The sequence below is a fragment of the Liolophura sinensis genome, chromosome 3 (genome assembly GCF_032854445.1).
Source record: "Liolophura sinensis isolate JHLJ2023 chromosome 3, CUHK_Ljap_v2, whole genome shotgun sequence".
Taxonomy (NCBI): domain Eukaryota; kingdom Metazoa; phylum Mollusca; class Polyplacophora; order Chitonida; family Chitonidae; genus Liolophura; species Liolophura sinensis.
This window is the reverse complement of record NC_088297.1, coordinates 18913462-18938624: the sequence shown is the minus strand read 5'-3', so window position 1 is coordinate 18938624 and position 25163 is coordinate 18913462. Positions and strand designations below refer to the sequence as shown.

Sequence of the window (25163 nt, the reverse complement as noted above, 5' to 3'; positions counted from 1 at the left end):
GCCTATTTGTACAGTTTATGGCGAAATTTGAACGGAAAAATAAAGCACCAGTGAAAATCCATCTAAATCTGAATGCGCTTTCGCATCATTATTAAAAGAGAGTATATATCATACAAGAAAATGCGTATCTAGAACATGTAACCTGCTGAGCAAATCTGTATACTCTCCTATGTTTTGGGCGCAAATTAATTGGAAATTAAATGCAGGATGAGTGTGGGTTGATTGCAATGAATGTAAAAACGTAGCCCTGAGGACATAAGGCAGGACATGAGACCTTACCCCTATGTTAATGCTGGACATGAGAGACACGTGGCGAATGGGTCCGTGTACTTTAGCGCACGCGCCACAATGATTCAGGAGTCTCTCACCAATGCGATCACTGTGAGTTCGAGTCCAGCTCATGGTAGGAACGCCTTCCAGCAAGCTGCGGATGGTCATGGGTTTCCCCCAGGCTCTGTTCGGTTTCCTTTCGCCATAATGCTAGCCACTGTTGTATAAGTGAAATAATCGTGAATACGGTGTAAAACACCAATCAAATAAAGAAATAAATTCTGGACATGAGCAAATATGTGTTTTAGATATAAAAACGTGTTTCTTTTGAGCAATCCCCGAAACATGTTAGAACACTCTTTTTGGGTGCTCGATATGTTCCCAGGAATATTTGTATTGTTATGTGATCATTTTCTCAAAAATTTTATCTATTTTGTTGGAAGAAATACTGTTTTTAATAATTGTTACTCATTTGTATTTTATTTGAACAAAAAGCATTTCGAAATAAGAAACACATTTCGACATTTAAAACACATAGTTGTTGTCCAGGATTAAACTAAGGGCTGCTTAAAGTCTCATGTCCTTTCAAGCCTTGGTAAATGCCCGGCCAATGCGATAAGGGGTAGTATGGGTAAATGCTTTGCTGTGTAGGGGTGTGGGTGTGAGTATACTGGCCGGGTAAGTAATGGGAATGCGTCTGTGTATGGAATTTGAAGGTACAATGTATGTAAGATCAATGATATGTATGTAAATGTATGTTGAGGCCAGTTATCGTTGTCTGTGTCGAGAGCGTTCAAACACCGCTGTATTTCATTAAAAAAAAATTGAATGAAGGTTGAATGGCTACAGTAGGTTGAAGAGCCGAAAGAATATTCGCGATGATATAGGCTGAACGGCCGATAGAATATTTGGCTCGATATAATTATGGGAGAAAAGCGCATGAGGCCCGCAGTAAAATACAGGCTGAAAAGCCGTGACAATACATGGAACGACCAAAATGCCACAAGACTGCGTGACAGAACAGAGACGGAGAGCATCATTATATTATTTCCTGAAATAATCCAATGGATATTTATTTCATATTTTTCAGCCATTCAACATGGTTGCTTGCCCAATTCTCCCGTCACACAGCTACATGCCATTTGAAATGGCCTAGACGAGAGGGACAGAAATGATAGAAGATACATGCTTGGGTACGAAAGTAGGCTGAAGAGCCTTGTGAATACTTGCAATCATATATTAAGCAGAAGAGCCGTAAGAATAATTGCAATAATATTGGCAGAAATGTCGTGGAATAACAGACAACGTTGAAGAGCCGTAAGAACAGTTCCGGTGATACAGGCAGAAATGTCGTCAGATAACAGGCGACGTTGAAGACCCGTAAGAATAGCTGCAATAATTGGGCAGAAATGTCATGGGGTAACAGGCGACGTTCAAGAGCCGTAAAAAACAGTTGCAATGATATAGGCAGAAATGTCGTAAGATAACAGGCGACGTTGAAGATCCGTAAGAATGCTTGCAAAGATATAGGCAGAAGTGCCGTGGGAATACTTGCAAAGGTTTAGACTGAATGGTTTTTAAAACTGCAATTATCCATATATATATGACCAAGAATACTTGGAATACGTCAAAATGATATTTGGTATAATATAGGCTGATATACAGCCGTGGAATTAAATGCCCTATTATTTTAACTTATATAACAGAGATGATGTCATTTTTTGTTTAATTTTCAGGGACAAGGTATGTGTCTTTACACGGTAGGAAGTGTCTTCCCAAGATGGCCTCGGCGAGAGAGCCAGATTTAAAAAACGATGCATGGGCAATGTATCATGCAAACTGAAGAGGTGTAAGAATATACTTGCAATGTCTTGTGATGAATAGAGACGCATGCAGACTGAAGAGGTGTAAGAATATGCTTGCAATGACATGTGATGAATAGATGCATGCAGACTGAAGAGCTGTAAGAATGTGCTTGGAATGACATGTGATGAATAGAGATGCATGCAGACTGAAGAGCTGTAAGAGTACAATGGGAATGACCACCGTCAGCCATATCAAAAACCATACAAGGAAGATGTGGCTGAAATAGCGCGAAAAGGCTTGGAGTGAATTCCAGGCTTTAGAATCGTAAGGATACCTGAAATGGCAATTTCTTCAGAATAATATCAACAAACATACTGCATATTAATAAACCGCGACGCTCTCGACCATGACGGACAACAACCGGCAATATGGTGTTTTGTTGTATATGTACTGGTACCTCTTGGTCATGGGACATGAGGCAGAATTTCTTTTTGTGTTTCTTTGGCAAACAATTAAATCCAGTTTCTACCTCAACACAAAAGATCTGAACCCCTGCAAAGAATATAAAAGCTCCGCTGTACATAACCTCCCTTGTCCAGGATGTTTTCTGTACATATACATGTATATAGGCAGAAACTAACAGGTGCCTCATCTCAAGAGTCAGGGAGCGTGGTGATCACTTTAGGCACAACGAAACATTAAATCACATACCCAATTCCGATGAATTTCAATACCCTCCAAATCTGTTGTACTTACCGAACAGTTTTAACAACAATGATCCGCTCAGGCTCTGTGAAGTGGTCCTATGAGTAACACAAAGACTATAAACCTGCCTCATCATTAGTCAAACATCGTATTTAAAGAAGAACCGAGTTCAGACAGATGCCGACCAAATTTAAATCACTCGTTGAAAACCTCAAAGGAGCTAGTCATATCCCATTAGTAATTACCTTTATTCTGTTAAACAACCCAGTAGCGAAACCCGTATAGATATGCGTGTACAAGGTCATTGATATCCTGCCTATAGAAACAGCCCCCTCACCCACACCCCACACCACCCGCCCCACACCCGCCCTCCCACTGCGGCCATTCAATGGATTCTCAGGATATGAGTGAGTTTTCTTGATGCCTTGTTTTAGTCGCTAGTGTACATCATCTAACATGTATGCTAGATTTTGTGATCCCCTGTTATGCCTGATGTTCACGATAACGGAACACACACCATAAAATTGGTGTTTTGACGCTGAATAGTGGCTGTAACAGCTCACATCCCGCAGTAGTATACTTATGTCGTTGCCATTAATTGCAATTACTCTTACCATGATGGCAAATTAAAATAAAATGCCGAAATATTTTGTCACAATGAAGTCTTTGTATTTCAGAGTTGTACTTGTAATACTTGTGTATTACGTACTTGGTATCACAGTGACAACCAGGATGTACAGCTATCTTTGGTAATACGGTCTATATTAGGGAGTACAGCGATTTTTAAACTGCAGTCTGCATTAGGAAATGCAGCGATTTGGCATTGCAATCACCAATAAGAAGTACAGCTATTTGGTATTGCATTCAACATTAGGAAGTACAGCTATTTCGTATAGAATTCGGCATTAGGGAGTACAGCTATATGGCATTGCAGTCAGCATTAGGAAGTACAGCTATTTGGTATCATAACGAGCATATAAATAAGTACAGCTATTTGGTATCACAATCAGCATTAAAAAGTACAGCTATTTGGTATAACAATCAGCATTAATAAGTACTGCTATCTGGTATCACATATCATGATAGGAAGTACAGCGATTTAGTATCACAATCAGCATTAGGAAGTACAACTATTTAGGATGTAAAGCGATTTGGTATCACAGACAGCACTAGGAAATACAGCTGTTTTGCATTACAGCCAACATTATCGGAGATACAGTGATAGGATAGTACACTATATAGTACAGTTCGTTTAAGGAGGTATACATATATTTGGTATTACAGCCAGTCTTATGTGTTGTACCGCTGCAATTGGCGCCAAAAATGACAATTCAGCTTTTGAGGCTATTTGGTAATACGTTTCGCTCTGGGCAGTACAGCTTTGCGGCACTATACGATTAAAACCTGTGTATTATTTTCAATTTTCAAACAATTTATCTCTATTTTCTGTTGCATACTATATTGTCGGGTACTCACCATATACGTGTGCTTATGGTCTAACTACATTTTTATATTCAATGCTATTTTATGCTGTATTCTTTGCAATGGTACCATATTCATGATCTATATCATCTTTACGAATACATTATATACGTCATCTTCAACATACTAAATAAATAAACATTATTTCTACCAAAGTGAAAATAAAGGTGTAAGTTAGGTATAAGATTAGGTATATTACCCTAATGCTCTTGCATTTCAATCTCCATTTCGCTATGTCCATGGGCGGCGCTCTTTATTGGCAAACCATGGGCCAATTTCTCGAAAACGACAGCTGATTGGACGGACCCCTGTCAATCATATATCAGAAACTTTGTCATGTTGGTTGAGAAGAGGCTTTCTTAAATTAATTAAGAATCGCAAGTGAATACAGACCTAAAGTAGATTAGATCTGCACATACATGCACTAACAGAGAAGCAAACTCATAATATGGAGCATATATAGAACCGTATGCAATTTGCAAAAAAGTAATTTATGCACTGCCAGGTCAAACCTCCATGTCTGATCATATAGTCATTGTTTATGCATACGGAGCTGAAGGGCTGGAGATGCATTTGAACACGCTCTAAAATGGATTCCCTCCTTTACGTGTTAAGGGAACAGTTATGAGTTGTTTGTTGCAGCATTGATTAGAGCACGATTGACTAACGCCATGTACAAAACTTTTTTACTCGTATGATGGCGATTGGTTTATAGGTGGACGAAACCTTTGGCAACTAGCTGAAACTTAGGCCTACAGAAACTTGCACTCCATTCCATGGTGGAAGACGAGAGGTGCAACGAGCATGCACTGACGACAGCTTTATATCGACCTTGTCACCAAAGCCCAACAAAATAGTGAGAGCGGAGAATGTACATATTCCCTTTCCACAGCAGAGTTTTCCTAATAATGAGAAATAGGTTTCGATGCAATGTTTGCGCTATCTATAGCTTAGGGCCAGTTCATTATTCTGAACCTATATTTGGGATACGCTGTCTGTGCCTGACCACCGCCATGAACAGCTATATTTGGAATACGCTGTCTGTGCCTGACCACCGCCATGAACAGCTATATTTGGGATACGCTGTGTGTGCCTGACCACCGCCATGAACAACTATATTTGGGATACGCTGTCTGTGCCTGACCACCGCCATGAACAGCTATATTTGGGATACGCTGTCTGTGCCTGACCACCGCCATGAACAGCTATATTTGGGATACGCTGTCTGTGTCTGACCACCGCCATGAACAGCTATATTTGGGATACTCTGTCTGTGCATGACCACCGCCATGCACGCCTATATTTAGGATACTCTGTCTGTGCTTGACCACCGCCATGCATGCCTATATTTGGGATACGCTGTCTGTACCTGACCACCACCATGAAGAGCTATATTTGGGATACGCTGTCTGTGCCTGGCCACCGCCATGCACGCCTATATTTAGGATACGCTGTCTGTGCCTGACCACCGCCATGCACGTCTATATTTGGGATACGCTGCCTGTGCCTGAACACCGCCATGCACGCATATGTTTTCTCGCAGAAATATGCCGAGATATCATAACGAGATATATGGATAACACCTTCTGTTTATTTGGAAGCGACTAATGAAAACGGTATTAGTATCTATACCGAAACGTGGCTTCCAAATAAACAGAAGTTGTTATCCATATATCTCGTTGTGTTATCCAACTCAACTTCTAAATGCCTCTCAAAGATGTTATGCTGAGATATGCTTTACTGTTGCTTACCTCTTTGACAGCACCATGAATGTCCATTTCTGTGAACAGAAAGCGAAAGTGTTTTTACTATTAACATGATAGGTGCATACACATGTATATTTATTTAGGGGGGAACCCACGACCATCCGCCCGTTGATGGCAAACCTTCCCACGTATATACATGTAGGCCCTATATGTTCACTCGTGTGGATAAATTTGTATGTATGATACTGAATCACGGTATATATACGTGTAGTTTACATATGTACAATTACACCTAAAAACACCACAATGTTTCGAAAAATAAACATAATATATTATGTACTTCATATCTAGGACCAAATATACTTCCCATTTTGTTCACTTATTAACATTTTATGGTTTTTTTTTTTGGTTTTTTTTTTTTTTTTAATTTTTATTTGGCGGTTCTTCGGCAAAGGCAGACAAATGACAATACAGGCTAAAACAAAAATACGCTAGAATCGAATCTTTTAACTTAGCGCAAATAAGTACCTGTACTTGGAACATACAGTGGTTCTATACTTCCACGTATACATACATGTATTATCGTTTCTTTTTTTCTTTTTTTTTTACACCGGCACCAGTTAAATCACCGTGAATTGTAGCTTTGAGTCATCTACATGTACTATGATTGATTGGAAATGGATGACAACTAAAGCATTACAAGGTCTTACGGTTAAATACAGCGTGTATTTTGCAATTTTGCGGTTAAGTTATTAAAGACAGCTATAGGCAGCGCGATAACATTTTTCCGCACAATGGTGATTCGGGTCCAAGCTGTAGTGAGCATTGTTCTCTTGTAATGAATGAGCCATGCGTTACCAGTTTGCCCACAAAACCTTACAGCAAAGACAGAAACGAACCATCTATAGCTACCGGTACAAAGCTTACACCCGAATTACTTTAGACGGGTTAACTTAAAGAAGGTTCAATTTAATTACATTTGAACGACTTTAAACAAAACTTGTTATACTTTCTTCTTACTTTGGAGTATAGGGAACAAATCATTGACTTCCTTATCCAAAGCTTCGTCAGCAATGGCTCGTCTCTCTCGACATAGGCGATGGTCTTCATTGAATGGAACCCATAACAGTTTCATATAGGTGTTTTCTTGTCGCACCAACTTCACGAGGTCGTGCTCCTCTATGATCTTTGTACAGAATCGCTTACCTGAGGGGGAAAACGGGGTTATTGATTGATTAAATTTATTTAAATGAATGAATATATCTATCTGTGTAGTGTTTAAAGTCGTTTTCACTTACAAGATGATGGTCAGAACACCGGAGTGCCCAAAGTAACTCACTGACCATCGCCAAATATCTGAATAACCTCCTGACAAAGCCGTACTTGAAACAGCAAGAGTTGGATTCGAACAATCCACCTCACTGGCCAAGGCCTAGTAATGGGAGGGAGCTGGCGCTTTAACCATCCGAGGCAGAGAGGTCCCCCTCTTACTGATTATAAACACTGGTGTATTGGTTGACTGACTGATTCAATGATCCATTTGTCTGCCGGTTGCTTAATTGGTTTGTTGCTTAATCGGTTGCTTGGAATGGGGTGTGTAATATTCAGTGAGTAATTTCACATCCAATTATGTTTTAATTTCTTCATTTTCTCACCCATCTTGTCACGTTCTGAAATACCCAACAATTTCCACATGAAATACCTGAAGGAAAGCACCTAAGATCAAAACACATAATGTTCTTCGTGGCAATATACAATGACATATCGATAAGAAATTAAAGAAATAAAGTAAGAACTAATTTTTTTTTAAACTTACCCCATTTGGTTTTGAGGAGGATGGGGAATCTCCGCAATAGGGCTGAAGAAAAAAAAAGTTTATTTAGCTGATGCATTACTCCAGAATTTTTCTCTTGTATGGTGTTTGCCAGGTTTTTGGATGGTGGAAAACTGAATGCCCGGAGTAAACATGTGAAGGGCATTGGAGTAAGCCAACGATGATAATCAGATACATACTGGTGAATTTTCTCATGATGTGAGATGTTTGTTATGTTGCTAATAAACTTCACATTCAAAAACTTAATCTGTTAATTTTAACAAATGGTCTGTTATCTGAGTCATGCTAGAATGTATTCTGTGATTGCAGGTTGTTCTGTTAAATATAACACATGTATTCTGTTAATTCAACATAAAGATTCTGTTAGACTCTAACGGGATATTATGTGGAGTATGAGAGAATATTATGCCATAGTAACAGAATACATTCAATAGCACCACTTTCTGTTATAATTAACGGATTCACTTTTTGAGTGCATGTAAAGCCAAACGAGAGAGCACCATCGATCGTTTTTGCATGTCATCAAATGGAAATGTCATCAGTAACAATGGAAACAGGTAAATTTTGAAAATTCCCTGTAGGAAAACGGGATTGAACGAATGTCTCGGATAATTTTGCCATTGAAAACGCAAATAAATAAATAAAGAAGACATATTAACACACAGATGTGATAATGACAAAATCCCGTGTTCATGTTAATGAAATTTTGCATTAAATTTATTTATTTATTTGATTGGTGTTTTACGTCGTACTCAAGAATATTACACTTTTACGACGGCGGCCAGCATTATTGTGGGTGGAGACCGTTGCATTAAAAAATACATAACTAAGTGTATAGGCATGCTATGACAACCCAAGTTGCCCCTCCCTTCCGCCCCGCTTCCTACCACCCTATCATCTCATAATGCATCGGTATAGGGATTTCTATTTAACAAATACGCATAAATAGGCCTTTTACAATAATATACACATGTATGTCGTTGTCTGCGTAACTCACCATACTTCCAAGAATTAACCAGAGGCATTTCAGACGACGATATGTATAAATAAATATATCTATAGACAAAAGCACGCATAGATTACGAAAACACGTCTTCCACGTGTGTTGTAGCTACAACGTGAGGTTTCCAGTCAGCTGCATGAAGCTTTTGTGACGTCTCTGATAATGACGTCTGACTACGCCTGCGTTGTTTTGGCTCTGTGACGTCATCAGTTTATGCGACGGCGCTATAATGCCCCTATCCTTTAATGCCCACAAAATGTTTTAACCCATGATGATTTTGCAAGGTTCGAGACGTTTAATTTGGGTCAAATAGAATTGCTGAAATTAAAAACTCAAAATTTCACCCTTAATAATTGGGAACAGAAATGTGCACATAGCAAAGGTTTTTAAGATATATAATAAAAAGCATATAGGCCTACGAAAGATATTCTTAATTATGAATGTGTTTCTACAAGAATAGACTTAGAAAGACATTTAAACTAACTCTTGTAATTGCTGGAACAAAAAAGTGCTAAAAGTGGCTGAGCTTGTAGTGTACGAGCAATGGAAATGCTCTTATCATTACCGAGATGTAACCGATGGTTGCACATCTCCCGTCCTACAGCGGAACCCAGTATTGCCCACAAAAGAGGCCCGCTAGCTCTTGTTTCTACACATACAGAGCTGTATACATATACACATTCATGTCATTGTCTGCATATAACTCACCATACTTCCAAGAATTAACCAGTGGCATTGTGGATGACGATATATTGAGCTATATCAAAACCCGCAAAGAGCATGTAAACACGTCTGTAAACACGTTTGTTGTATTAAACACAGCATGAGGTTGCCAGACAACTGATGCCTTTGTGACGTCACTGCCCAAGACGTCGGCGCCTGTGCATGCGCTCTTTTGGCTGTGTGACGTCATGACCCCGCTCCTCACTCGAGCCCCCGAAAGCTTTTTGCAAATAGCTAAATTTTTTAGATAATTTATTGTTAGTAAAAATCTTCAATTACATTTAATATCTAAGTACATTTAGGCCTACATTTGTTGTACCTACATGTATATATGCTTTATGCTAGTTTTTATTCTTGCTAAAGTAAAATTCAACATGTATGCACTGTGTACAGTCACAGACGCCCCTATATGTAGGTCAACTATTGTAGGCCTATAATAGGTGGCTGTTGGTTCTTTGTAGGTCTCCTATAGGACCTTATCATTTACGCCTTAATTGCTGTTCTAAAGAACTTTATTTCAAGAATTTCATTTCTCCTATTATATTTAATCTGGGAAAGAACTGCTATTGAGAAATATCACCAATCGATGACCAGCACTGACAGTCGCGTCCGTCATTTAATTTGACAAAATGACCCCGACATAAATGTACTTGTTAAATTCCAGATGACAGTTACTTACAATACGAAAAGTCGGTCGATCATACACATATCCTACTAATATTAACCTGCTGAGGCAATGCGTTAATTACGAACAATAATTTTCATTAAAAAAAATACCCTGTTAAGTTCCCTATAACAACGGGCCTAGCGGTTAGGCCTTAACTTAGGCCTACGTGTATATGTTACATATAGGCCTATATATAGCATTGAAAATGAACAGAACAGAAAGTGAAATATGTTGGTCTTATCGGTACGGTTTTGCAAAGTAATTATATCATTTTGATTTTTGTGATATTAATTCTGAATGTGATTTCTGTATCTTATGCCGGGTAGGCCTATATCTTTGAAGGCACCTGGCCTGGGTAATGACTGCTCCCCAATCCTGCAACACAGCCAGACTACTCCATCGGTACTACAGGGGCGGAGCGCTCACTTAGCGCATTTCTCCCATGCCCGACTGAATCCTGTCTCTGAATTGTAAGCAAATTTTTATGGTTACATTTATTAGGGTTTCACAGCCTGCTATTTCCTGCAAAAAATTGTGAAATGATAAGCGGTATTGTGGACGCAATTTCTAAAATACTAGCGGTTGTTGTACTAGATAGCACGAGCCTTGACTCTGACACAAAATGGCGGCCACGGCCGACGGGAATGGCGATCGGCACCTCGAGGAGAACCGGTCACTATCCCTGAGGTTTTTTTGTAGTCTTCACAGAAAGCTTGGTTTCGTGGATACATGTACACGTGGGCGTACTAAGACTTGTTATGCAGTAGAATACTCTCTCTACGGTCAAATTATGCACAATTCTAGCGTTGCCGATGCAATAACCGAGGTTACGAAATTTTGTTAGTGAACATGGTGCGGTGAATAAATTAGTTAACGCGATTTGTAATTTTACCCAGTGTAATTATAATTGCCAGTTTGGTATAATTAAGTTAATATACAGGTAACAGCCATTGTCCAGGAAGCAGATCCATTGTATATTTTCAGATACCCATGTTAACTGAGCGAGCTAAATGATCTCCCTCAGTCAACATTCTTACGTTTACCTCGTCGGTCGACGGAATAATTGAATGTCAGAGATGTGGAGGTAGTACCGTACATTTAGCGTTGTTGAATTATTTTCCATGAATATACATTTATAATATTCTACTGTATAAAATGCATCTTCAGTAAAACGTAAATTTAACCTTAATCATAGACACATAATTTTCGAGTACCGGTTGCCTGGGTTACATTAGATGGTTCATTTTAAGTAAAGTTAAATCAAAGTTTTGCGAAAGCTTTTTGAAATGTGTAACCTTAAAAAATGAACAAAAAATGACATTGTTAAACACACACATATAGTTTGCATATGCAGACGTAGGCCTATTTAAAAAGTTGTGAAAGTTGTGGAATATCTTCTGTGCTTTGCATAGAAAATCTGTGTTGAAGGGACATAACTGTGCACAAAATCATCGTCTTGTAATTCTAACTTTAATGGAAATAATGTGATTTGCCAGGACAACATTTAACTTTCAAGCAGATGTACCAGTAGTAATTAAAGTTGATGCACACAAACTAATGGCGACTGGAAGCTTACTTCCATTATAGCCGCATATGATTATTGGTTCAAACCCATCTGTGGCTAGCTTTGCTTTGGTTTTAAGTCAGGAGCTTTTTGAAGTACCTGGTGTGCTGCAAGGTGCAACGTGCAGTCCCATAAACCAGACCACTGTCAAGGGAATATTTTGGATCAGGGCACAAAAGCTGGTACATGCCTAAAAGTCAGGATGTGGGATGAACTTGTTGAACTTTGCGCTGTTTGAAATGTATGTGTAAGATGATCAGATTTAAGATCAGTTGTTACATTTCGTATTGATTTACTGGTACTACTGATGTTTAATGTGCATTACATTTTTCCATTTTAGCTGAAACTTCATCAAGATGAGCCAACCACTTTTTGTGATTGTGTCTGATGATGAATCAGGGGGAGATAACTCTATCCACACTGCTGTACTTGATGAAATGGGTATGTTGATCCAAATAAACTATTATTCATGTTGCTCATTCGTTCACTCGCAGTGCTCATTCCACTGGGAATGTAAAATATTTTCACTTGAACTCCCAGTGACTGCCTTGGTGGGAGGCTCCTGGGTCATCGTGTCGGGCTGGCGTGCTAACCCCGTGCTGTTATGCTGATTATATGAACTAGGCCATGTAGGGCCCCTCTCTGACTGTTTAAGCATACTAGTATTCAGTCAGTATACCAGCATGGTATAATGACCGAGGAGCATCTCAGCAATGCGGTGGCTTTGAATCCAAGTCCAGCTACTGCTAGTGCATGGCTTTTAAGAAGTGGTAAAGTTTAATGTGATATACATGCATTAACTTTAGATTAAGATTTTGTGCTGAAAGCGGAAGAATTAAATGTGAACCGAATGCTGTCTAAATATGCATGTAAGCTAACAATATGAAATACTTATTGCAATAATGGAGTGGGTCCCAAGGCCATGGTCTAGTAATTAAGATGTACTTCTCTTTCATTCTGAGGGGCCTCCGTGGCTCAGCTGGTTAGCGCGCTAGCGCAGCGTAATGACCCAGGAGTCTCTCACCAATGCGGTCGTTGTGAGTTCAAGTCCAGCTCATGCCGGCTTCCTCTCCGGCCGTATGTGAGAAGGTCTGTCAGCAACCTGCGGATGGTCGTGGGTTTCCCCCGGGCTCTGCACGGTTTCCGCCCACCATAATGCTTGAGTATTCTTGAGTACGGCGTAAAACACCAATCAAAAAAAAAAACAAAAAAAAGAAATCTTTCATTCTGACATGCGAGTTGCAGGATCAAACCTGACCTTGGACAGGCAATTGCAGATTTCCCCTTTGTTGCTGTTTATGGTGACTATAAGCAGTTGATGATACCTGAACGTGTAGCCGTTTGTGCTGTCAGATGTTAATTAAACCAATTGTCTTCCACCTTTTTGGTGTACACAAAGGTACATGTATGTTACATGCTTATAAGTTGTCAAGGTGTGTTTTTTTGTCAGGCACTACAGTTTTCCACAATGAAAAATTGACATCTGTGGTACAAGTGAAAAATTTTTGAGTGTGGTGTTAAATAACCCTCAAATAAATAATTTTTTTTTGTTCTGCAGGAAATCAAAAAGTGGTTGCCCTGTCAGAAGCCAGTCAATTTCGACAGATTCCTGAAGAGCCCAAGTTTGCTGTTGTACCACGGGTATCTTCTGACATATTTCCTCAAAGGTCACCGGCTACATCGCGCCATTTTGGAATACGCAGAGAACGTCGAAAACAAATCACCTTCCCCAAGCTGAAGTGTGATCTGTGTGAACAGAAATTCACCCGGCCAACGTATTTGCGTAAACACAAGCTTCAAGTTCATAATAGTAAGTGGTAAAGAACCAGCTTTCTAGAAGTTGATCACAATGGTAAATGTTAAAATGCAGACTTCAGCCTCGTTGTGGTAAATTATGAAGCACAGGTTCAAAGCTCATGATGACGACGGTAAAAAGTAAAACACAGGCTTCAAGCTCATAGTGGTAAATGTTGAACAACTGACTTCAAGCTCATGATGGTAAATTTTGAAATACAGGCTACAGGCTCAAAGTGGTAATTCGTAAAATGCGGGCCTAATTTATGTGAAGAATGGTAAATAGTGAGACACAAGGTTCATACTTATTGTACTGAAGCACTGGCTTCAAGCTCAAGGTGGTAAATGGTAAAACATATGTTTCAATTCATGCTCCTAGTGGTAAATAATCAAACAAAGACATCAAGCTCATGAAGCCAAACAGTAATATAATGATAACCATTGGCTCCAAGCTTGTAATAAATGGTAAATGGTACAACACAATTTCATGCTCATTGAGGTAAGTGCTGAAACTCTGGTTTCAAGCTCATAGTTGTGAGTGAGGCTTTGCAAAGGCTTTATAATGAGAAATGTGATAATTAAAAGTGTCAAAAGTGGCTTAATGCTTTTAATGCAACATGTAAGTGCTGAAACATATAGGCTTCAACCTCATAGTGGTAAGTGTTGTGACAAAAACTCCATAGTTATAGAGGTAAATGGTAAAACACGTACTTCATGATCATTGTTGTAAGTGAAGAAGTGCTCATGGTAATGATAAGTTTTAACATACCATTACCCTGGTTTTCTCATGGTAGATGGTTTCAGCAGTGAAACTATTTTTAGGACACGAGGTTGTTGCAACACCATGCTAAATAAACCCATGTTTGGATCTTTCTTCAACCTGGGTCTTGGTTTCCTCCCACCATAATGCTGGCTGTCGCTCTATAAGTGAAATATCCTTCAACATGGCGTAAAACTCCAATCAAGCAAATTCTTCAATCTGTTCCAGTTTCTGTTGAGAACAAATACGAAAGGAAGTCAAAGAAAGATGCTGTTCCTGAGCAGAGTCACAGTGGTGAAGACGACGCCCTAAACTTGACCACCACAGGGGACGAAGTGGAGGGTTCAAAATCTATGTCAGCAGAAGAGGCCAGGGTTGCCCGGCTGGAAAAGCTCATTGTCAAAGATGCGTTCGTAGCTTCTCAGATCGCATTGGAACTGGAAAGCTTGAGAAAGGGCGAACCAAAGCGACCGCGATATGTCTGCCGGAAGAAGTACCCCTGCAACGTATGTGGGAAACCGTTTTCTTCTCCAAGCCTTCTGGAAAGGCATCGGTCAGTGCATACAAGGGAACGGTTGTACCCTTGTCCGCATTGCCCCAAGAAATGCGCCTACACTGACGAGAGACTGAGGCATATTCGCAGAGCTCATCCAGAAATGGCGGACGTGGATCCATCAAAGAAACCACACGCGGACACTGTGTTCAGATGTAATATTTGCGTTGGAAAGAAGTTCTCCACCAAATATCGCTATATGGAACATCTACGCGTGCATCTGAACGGACTGTTCGAGTGCCACATGTGCCACAAGAAGTATGCCAAGAAGGACAATCTGGCTCGCCATCTGATGACCCACACGGGAGAGAAGAAGCACGAATGCGAGTACTGTCATAAGAGATTTCTTGACGCGGCGCTGCTGCGGAGCCATCTTCAGGTTCATACAAGAGACTACCGTCACAAGTGCAGCGTCTGCCAGAAAGGCTTCTCCAAGAAGAAGAACTTGTACAATCACCTTCAGTCACACAACGATGATCAGAGCACGTACGAGTGTAAAATCTGCTGGCAACGTTTCGTGTCCCGTCAAGAGAGAGACGATCACGAGATGCTGCACGTGGAGCAGAGCGATTTTGCGGCTAAGAAGAATGTTTCTGCTCTCAACCCAAGACTGCTTACAGTGCAGAACTTAGGTACTGATATTTCAACGGACCGACAGCAGCAAGCGCAAAGCATCTCAGCGGATATGAGCACGGCTGTTTCCGTTGCTCATCAGTTGGCTGAATTTTCTTGTCAGAACAGAATCCACGCACCAGTTGTGCCCGCACTGGAAGGCATAAATCCCTGCCTCACTTGCAGCCTCTGTAGCAAATCATTTCAGTCACCCGAAGAAATGCAGCTACATTCCCGACTCCACGAGTCTGTTCCTCAGCCTTCCCAAGTCATTCCACAAACTTACGCCAATCCAAATTCTTTCGTATCGTACGGGATGGCCGCCACGACGCCGACATCTGTGTATCAGACAGATTTGTCAACTCTGTGCGACCTGCCGGATAACAGACCACAGCATGGCCGTTTTCTGACCTGACATTTTGACACACTCTTTCTGTTGCATTTGGTAAAGATGTATGGCAGTAAAGTTAAACTTCACCCAAAGGCATAGTTGAATATATGTATATTAGGGATATACGACGTCTGATTCACAGAATACAGAATATACTGATTACTGTTGTCACTAATTGTTGTGTTTGATTATATAAATGTCTACAATTATACATGTACTCGGTACTTCTGCTTTGCCAGTGGTTAAATCTGACAGTGTGTTTAAACTGAGAACATAACCTCTCAGAACTTAAAAAAAAAAGACAACACTAGATCAAATGTATCCAAATATCCTAGCTTATAATCCGAAATGGTGTTGGATCGCGGAGCTTCCGGGGCCCAGGCGGCCTTAGGACCCTCGCCTTGTGTGCTATGATAATTGGGCCTCCCACTTTTAATTTCTTTCCGGCACCACTGTGTCATCAGAGACATACACACATGCAACTCTGTAGTATCGAATGACTCCTTGTGGTCACATGGCGGAGAGACTGCGGATAAAACCCCAAACATACACATAAATATAGTTCTGCAGTAGCTATGGGCTACCTTTCTCCCCACAAACAATGCACTGTTCATGTACATCACGTATGTATGGACGCAGTCACCCTAACAACGGAAACGCCAGTATGCGCACTTATATATTTATATTTTCATTTTTTCGCATAATTAAGTATTTAAAAATGAATAGTCTGTTTCTTTTAGAGAGTCGCCTATTTTCAACTGTCTGTAAAATCAGTCAGGCCCCCTACCAAGAGACTATAGCAACCTGCGGAAGGTCGATCGTCGGTTTCCTCCCACCATAATGTTGAAAGCCGTCGTAAAAGTGAAATATTCTTGAGTATGGCGTAAAACATCATTCAAATAAATAAAATACGTTAAGTCTTTAGCCTACATTTTTGCAACAACATCCCCCCGTTCACCCTCACACACCTATAGTGGGTAGAGGCTGAATGGTTAATTAGGTGTGAGTGATGTCACGATCTCCAGACGATTTTAGCAATTCCATTCTCGTACACAATATTTTCATTCCATACTTTGTCTTGAAACTTTGGCGACAGTAAATTACGTGTATCGACGGTACAGAGCTCTCGTTTAGTTGTGCATGAAGTTCCCTGCAGACCACTTGCCATCCTGACAAACATGACACACTGGGCGTATTCGAATCTTTGCACTCGTGTTGATCCGAAACGTTAACGATGTTTCGAATGCCAAAGTGTAACACAAGATCACTGTTCGCGAACAAGATTTTCACGCCCAATTTCTCCAGGGTTAGAATGGGGTGCGACGAGAGGGATATCGAAGTAAAGCGCCCTATGTACTCATTTTACACCTACATGTACTTATTCGCTTTATTTATTTATTTATTTATTTGATTGGTTTTACACGGTACTCAAGAATATTTCATTAGCCTATACGATGGCTAATTCCACTCAGGTGGTTATAGTGGGAAGGTCTTGCAGCAATCTGCGGATGGTCATGGGTTCTCCCCGGGCTCTGCAAGTGAAATTTTCTTTCTTTAAAGACTTGAACATGTGCTTAACGGCACACTAAGATTCAGGGTCTACAATTTGCCGGACTTTGGTTTCCATGGAGACATATGAAGAACCGGAAATCGTTAATCGTGAAATGATCTTCCTATATAATTAGATCTGTTGATCTGAGATTACCAAAAATCAAAACTGTATCTCCACATCGCATGAAGTTATTTGCCTAATCATCCAGGATACGTTTGATTTTTGTTTAACGCCATGCTGAAAACCGGGGATAGGCCTGCAGGGGCCTGTGCGGGATTTACATGCACAGATAGAGCCTACATCGAAGAAAAAATAAATAAATAAAAACAAATTGCACTTCAAATAAAAGTGAGCATGGGGTTTTCTCGGCCCTTAACATTCATGTATAATGCATTCGTGGTAAGGTTTAGCAAGATTTAAATTTCCCTCCGATACCGTGGAATAAATTACTGCTCCCTCGGCGTCTCCAGCACGGAGCAGAGTCCATTTCACGACGGACCACGTCAACTTGGGAGTTTGCAGAGAAGACTTAATATCCGGCTCAATCGTCACGGTAGGGTCAAATTTGCCTTAAAACGACACTCATCTTGCAACATAGCTCTCGCCTTAGTCAATGTTTTAATCTGACATGTCCGATTTACGTCGTAGTTCGGATGGAACTTCACACCAATTTGCGTGGAGTTTGTCCTAGCCAAAAACAAGATGGCGGTCGGTTTGACCTGATTTTCTGTTTTGCCTTGCCGCGTGTTGGAGATCGGATCACAGTCGAGTGCAAGCAGCTGTAATAAGACATAGAAGACTAATGTTAAGAAATGAACCGGTTTTTGTCTAGAAATGTGGAAGGGGAGGTGTAGTTTACTTTTATGCTAACAGTAATTATATAAAGGACAATGTCATTGATTTGCCGTTCCGCTGTGCATGTAAACAGCCATTCCAAGCACTAGCTGTTCATATGTTTAACACTGGGTGCGAGTTCAATTCCAGCCTATGTCAATTTGTCATTATTGGATGGGATCCTGGATAATAACATGAGAACAGGCGCGTCCATAATTCGTACTGTATCCATATCAGGTACCTTTACATCACATACATATACAGCCTATATATTATATGATGAATCAACCACATCCAATGCCTCACGACCCATTTATGTGACAACGCTACTTTTCATTCTATTCCCGGTGAAAGCCATTGTGACATCGAAAAACAATGGGAAAGCCGTAAAACTCCCTCTCGTCTGTAACAAGGCGGTTCAAAGCTATATAAACTCTTTTGTTCTTTCCTTTATTACATCAAAATGATTGATATATATGCGTACTCGTAAAACATATATGACGTACAGACGCACTGCAGCATCACAGAAGAAAACGATGCGTTCCCACTATCATATAGACCTTATGTGCAGCTGAGTCCCCCATTGACCGTCTTAATCAATGTGTGGGACGTCCGATTGACCTAATTGTGACAATATTGATAATGATGCATGATTGACAAATGTGTGATTGACAGTTCGGAAAAGTGTATTGCATATCAACTTGCGAATGAGCGTGGGTTGCCCTGGGCTCTGACAATAAGCGGTGAACGATGCACGCGTGAATGACTGTGCAATCTGAAAACCTCTTGTCAGCCACCAATATTGTTTGCATATCTGTACATGTATATCACATGTGGGGAAGTTTGTCAGTAACTCTGGGTTATACCATCGGCATTCCAGCGTCCTCCACCCATAATACTCAGTGACTGCCAGTGTAGAAATGAAAAATTCTTTAGTGTAGTAATAAACAATCATTAACTTACTGAGTCACGAACAAACAAATACTTTTCAGGAGATTTATCTTGTACATGTACATTGTGCCTGCATGGTGAAGACCACTTGTTTCCTGTAGGCACTTTGGTTTTCTCTGGACAGTTTGCTTTCCTCTAGGCACTTTGGTGTCCTTCACCTATAGTGATATGCCAATCAACCTCTTCCCTGTTGAATGAGTGAGAAAATTTGAGCAGGGTGTTTAACATTCAATAATTAAAGAAGTAAATCAAATTGACATTAACATGTGTTTTCATTAGTACATTTACATCTTTAAATTGGATATAGGGTCCATCGTGGTTGAGGAGGTTAGTACGCCATCGAGGCATATTGACCCAGGAGCCTCTCATCAATGCGGTCGTTTTAGTCCCAGGTCATTCTGGCGTCCTCTGGAAGTTCTCCCAGGAACCTGCGGATGGTCGTGGGTTTCCTCCAGGCTCTACCCAGTTTCCTCCCACCATAATGTTGACCTCGGTCAAATAAGTGAAATATTCTTGAGGTACGGTGTAAAATACGTCAAATAAATACATAAATGAACAAATAATCAACAGTTAAATAGGCATGAAAAAAGTGTTTTAATTAGTACATACACATCTTTAAATTTGATATGTGATGAGCTAATGGGGTGTATTTTTTTGTTTCTTCCGTCGCAGTGTCAGAGATGAGTGTGCCGGGGTTTGTAATTGTGTCTGATGATGAGACCGGAGATGTCCACACAGCTGTCATTGATGAGACAGGTAAACCCTAAACCTTCCTGTTGCCACGGTTGTGCAAAGCTTATAATCTGCCGGACATTTTTTTTTGGTTTCTCGGTTAAAACTATCAAACTTGGTCAACCCCAAAAAATGAATACAAGTTGAAATTTGAAATGACCTATGTGTAGCAGCCAGACAACATCATCGTGGTCATCATGAAGAATGGATTTTAACCATAGGTGTGAGATTAAGGTGATGTCAAAGTCTGCTCTAATTTGCAGATAAAAGACAAAGACAAACCAAAAAAAAAACCCCCCAAAAAAACGTGAAATGAACATCAGGCCCCAGGATCACGAAGCTGTCTTAGACTTAAGTCATACTTAGTCCTCACGTGTGGTATAACTCCTGAGTTTATTTTTGAACTTAAGCTATTAATTTCAGTTCTATCTTATGTTAGTCTAGGACAACTCTTAAGTATTAAAATTAAATATTTTAAGGTAGGCGAGAATTTTGAAGCAGATAAACAGTTTTGAAGTTAAGAATAAGTCTTACTGATGTCTAAGACATTTTCGTGATTCCGGGGCCTGATCATTAGAGTATAGTAGTCTATTTTAGAATTCAAACTATGAATATTCAGTACATTTACTCCTTTCCACCTAAAGTTATCATTTTTGAAATTGGACATTTTGCCTGATTCTGACTGATTGAGTTTTTGGGTGAAATTTGATGAATTTCTCATAGGAAAAGACTGAGTATAATTTTACATTTTTACATTTACATTTTTAATTTCAGGAAGTGGAAAGTGTAAGTGGAAGTTAAAGTCAAACACTGTAAATGCTCACGTGTCCTAGTTTCTTTTCTTTTTCCCTATTTTGGTTTATATTTTAAATGTACCATACACATATGTACCGTATTTAATCTAAGGTTTAGAATTATTGACTTTCTGCTTGATTTTGCCTCTTACAAGTTAAGTGTTAGCATTACGGTATCATTTGTAGGCTTTTACATTAATGTGGTTTTGAACATGTGCGTTTACACACCAAACTTCAGGGGAACTGTAAGTGTAAATTTAAGTCATACACTGTACAAGATTACATGTCCTAGTTTTCTTTTTTTCCTATTATCTTTTCTTATTTTGAATGTAATATTTCTTAACACAATTTTTCCTTGCATCAGGTAATCAGAAAGTTGTCTCCCTTGAAGAAGCCAGCAATTATCGTCAGATCACATGTGTCAAGAAGATCAATTCCATCCCGATGACACCACGACACATGCTGGTGGATCAGAAAGGCAAGAAAGCCTCATGCCAGACATGGTACCAGTGTGACTCGTGTGACGAACTGTTTGGAGCTGTGAAGCTGATGAAGCAACATCGTAAACAGGCCCATCCAGGTAAGAGTGGCAGCGATGAGAATAGTCTTTGGCAAAGTGCAACACAAGCATACATATGTTTGGCAGAGTTTGTGTGGAATATTAAAAATAAAAATATAGCTGTTTACATGCTGGCAGCAATGTGGGGTTCAAGCTATCAAACCGCCATTTCCGGCCTATACGGTGGCAATTCAAGTTTGAATATTTAGGGGTGAATGTTTGAATTTTTAAATTTAAACCTGAATGGCTTGAACTCCTGAAAAACTGTAAGAGAAAAAAGTTACAATATTAAAAGTTGACCTCAAAATAAAATTTATTCACTTGACTTTTGCATTATAATGCATGCCTTTAAGTTTGAGGCCATACAGGGGAAGGTCTGTAAGCAGCCTGCGGATGGTTGTGGGTTTCCCCCGCCATAATACTGGCCGCCGCCGTATAAGTGAAATATTCTTGAGTATGGCTTAAAACACCAGTCAAATAAATAAATAAAGAAATCGAATTTGAGGTGTGTTGTCATTCACGCTCCATCGCAGCATAATCTAGGCGTGCTAAGTCTGGAGTTATAAAATTCCAATTGACGTGTCAGTCACAACATCCTGCCTGACTGATCATTTAGAAAGCTCTACCCACTGGGCAGTAATGAAACAGCATGGCTTAAGAGGAGAAGAAACAGTGTATTAGATCCCATTTCATTCCTTCTTTTCCAAGACGGAACATTATTGGACATTTACAAGGCATGATCTGACTGGTCAATTACAAGACATGACCTGACTGGTCAGCTATAAGACATGGTCTGACTGGTCAGCTGAAAGACATGGTCTGACTGTTGATTTACAAGACATGGCCTTAGTGGTCAGTTACAAGATGTTGGTCTTATTACTTAGTTAAAGACACGATCTGACTAATCAGTTACAAAACATGATCTGACTGGTCAGCTGAAAGACACGGCGTGACTGGTCATTTAAAAGATATGGCCCGACTGGTCAGTTACAAGACATGGTCTGATTGATCAGTTACAAGACATGGTCTGACTGGTCATTTACTAGACATGATTTGACTAGTCAGTTACAAGACATAGTCTGACTGGTCAGTTACAAGACATTGCCTAACTGGTCAGTTACAAGACATTGCCTAACTGGTCAGTTACAAGACATAATCTGATGGTCAGTTACAAGACATAGTCCGATTATCAGTTACAATCCAATCTGATGGTCAGCTACAAGACATAATCTGATGGTTAGTTACAAGACTTGTTCTGACTGGCCAGTTACAAGACATAATCTGATGGTCAGTTACAAAACATAACCTGATGGTCAGCTACAATAAATGTTTTGACTTGTCAGCTACAAGACATGGCCTGACTGGTCAGTTACAAGACATGACCTGACTGGTCAGCTAGAAGATGTGGTTAGACTGGTCAGCTAGAAGATGTGATCTGCACAACTCATGCTGCAATCAAAATAATTACATGTAGCATGGTAGCATAAGTGTTTATCGTCAATTATAAGTAATATGGTTCATTATTAGTAATACGGTTCATTACAAACTCCAGTCAACTTTGGTCATAGTTTTTCCTAAATAAAACATTTCCCAGAACTGCAATACAAATAATCTCTGCGTTGTGCCAAATTCTTACTAGAGATGCAAAAGTGAAACTCATGATTTTGTACCTTAGATGGCTACAGATGATAAATTAGTTAGCCTAGTCAAAATCTTGCAGACTTTTCACATGGTTTGTTTATGTATTTTAGCCGATCCCAAAGATGGACCTGAGAAGAAGATCGTCTTCAATCTGGTGCGATCGCAAATTGAAAAGCGCAATGAAGAAATGGAGGCTTTGGTGGTGAAAGACAAAGTTAAGGCATCGCAGCTGGCTGCGGAACTCCGGGTTCTGGAAGCAAAGAATCCACCCAAAAGACCTCGTTACGTCGCACGAAAGAAGCATCGGTGCACTTTGTGCAACAAAAGCTTTGCAACTCCAAGCATGTTGGTACGGCACCAGTCCGTGCACACTGGAAAGAAGCCGCATTGGTGTCAAACTTGCGGCAAGAGTTATACACAGCCTGAACATTTGCAAAGACATATACGCGCAGTGCACGAGGAGACTGTCCAGGGACCTTTGTCCGTACGGCAAAAACCAATATGGCACGTTTGCAGCGTGTGCGAGCAGAAATTCACGGCGAAATACCGCTATGTCGAACACCTCAAAGTACACATTAACGGCTTGTTTGAATGTCATTTGTGCGATCGAAAATTTACGATGAAGAACAGTTTAGTGCGTCATATTAGAACGCACACGGGAGAGAAAAACTGGGAATGTGATGTTTGCCATAAGCGGTTCGCGGACCAGCAAACAATGAAGAGTCACAAGCGCCTGCACACCGGCGATTACCGCTATCGGTGCAGCGTCTGTGAAAGAGGTTTCTCGAAGAAACGTCGACTAACGGAACATCTACAAAAAACACGCCGAGGAAGACGGAACTTTGCCCGAGTTCTGCTGTAATGTCTGCTATGAGCGTTTTGAAACTCAAGAGGCAGTGGATGCCCACAGGAAACTACACACTGTACCCATTATTGAAGAGTGGAAACAAGCCAAGCAGAAGACAAGTTCGTCCCAGACCCCTATAGCGGCAGACGAAAGCGGCGGACTGTTGTTCTACTGTAGTACATGCCTGCAGAGTTTTCGAAGCCAATCTGAGTTGACATCGCACTGTCAGATGTTTCACAAGTGCATCGTTTCGGACAGCAAGGGCTACACGCGCTTCAGTTGCGATCTTTGCAGACAGTTTTTCGTTACTCGCGAAGAGATTCAGATGCATATGAAGAAGCACAACGAAGGCGGCATTTTTCAGACCGAGTCTGTTTCAGGGGATTCCTCTGATCCAGATTCGTCACCAGTACTCCACAGAAGCGAATCCATGAGAGAAGCTGAATCCGCACTGACGACGACAACTACAACAGCAACAACTCTACTGGATCCCCACCAAGTCGTTAGTCAACCTATAGAGGCAACACATCTTACACAACTCAACTCCAATCAGTGCCAAATAATTCAAGAACTCAGTGCTCCATTATCGTCGAACGTTGAGCATGGAACGGTTGGGCATCTTTTAACGGCTGGTTCTGAACAAGCTTTGTCTAGGACTACAACATCAAGGCCAGGACTCCTCGTTCCCCCAAAGAAGAAAATATTGGCAGCGGAGGCCGCACATAGTAGCCTTTACAATCGGTCTTTGTTGACCGGGCTTCTGGAACCTGCCCCAAAGCAGCCAGTCACAGAGACCCATGTTTTCACAGACGCACAGAGTGTGTATACTATACAGGATGGAGAGATATTCGGTGTGGCAGATAACGGTACTATGTACCAGGTTGTTGCGACAGGAAATGTGGACAGTACTACTGCTGCATGGCCCCCAACAGAGCAGCAAATGGAGAGTGGCGACCTGCTCTTGGACATAGTTCCTCAAGATGGTACGTCCCTTAACTTTCTGGGCATACCCCAAAATGCATTGCCAGGTGATGGAACAAGTGTGCAGTACGTCATTGCTGACAGTGCTGACGTCAACCAAAGCACACAGGACGTGACGTGCAAGTTGATACAAGCCGCGCAGCAGATAGAGGAACTGGAAAACGCAAAAACCAGAGTGAAGTGAGGAAGTTTGAGTGAATGTAAAGTGCTGGTATTATGAAGGATAGTAGAGAGGAGTAGAAGAAAATGCAGGGAAGATACGAATTAATGCATTCGTGCTAGGGTGACAGGCCGCTAAGTACAGAAGTGTGTTGTTTTTAAGAAATACAACAAGCTTAGAGGGTGATGAATGATTTTTTTATTGATGGAGGGGAAGGGTACAAACCCAGAACAAGCTGATAC

The 25163-nt window shown here is 40.6% G+C and overlaps 2 protein-coding genes and 1 long non-coding RNA gene across 3 annotated transcripts; all 3 read left to right on the top strand.

The window, feature by feature from the left end:
- Positions 1 to 10596: 10596 nt before the first annotated feature.
- On the top strand, positions 10597 to 15951 carry LOC135463767 (zinc finger protein 271-like). Its single transcript, XM_064741197.1, has 4 exons — positions 10597 to 10666; positions 12101 to 12201; positions 13319 to 13570; positions 14543 to 15951. The coding sequence occupies exons 2-4, from the start codon at positions 12117 to 12119 to the stop codon at positions 15892 to 15894; spliced, it is 1689 nt and encodes a 562-aa protein (XP_064597267.1). The 5' UTR covers positions 10597 to 10666; positions 12101 to 12116; the 3' UTR covers positions 15895 to 15951.
- A 1953-nt stretch (positions 15952 to 17904) lies between these two features.
- LOC135463770 (uncharacterized) lies at positions 17905 to 21203 on the top strand. The gene is made up of 3 exons (XR_010443587.1): positions 17905 to 17975; positions 19880 to 19963; positions 21098 to 21203. It is a non-coding gene; the product is annotated as an uncharacterized LOC135463770 (long non-coding RNA).
- A 79-nt stretch (positions 21204 to 21282) lies between these two features.
- Positions 21283 to 23836, top strand: LOC135463442 (gastrula zinc finger protein XlCGF71.1-like). The gene is made up of 2 exons (XM_064740702.1): positions 21283 to 21313; positions 23044 to 23836. The coding sequence occupies exons 1-2, from the start codon at positions 21283 to 21285 to the stop codon at positions 23793 to 23795; spliced, it is 783 nt and encodes a 260-aa protein (XP_064596772.1). The 3' UTR covers positions 23796 to 23836.
- The last annotated feature ends 1327 nt before the right edge of the window (positions 23837 to 25163 follow it).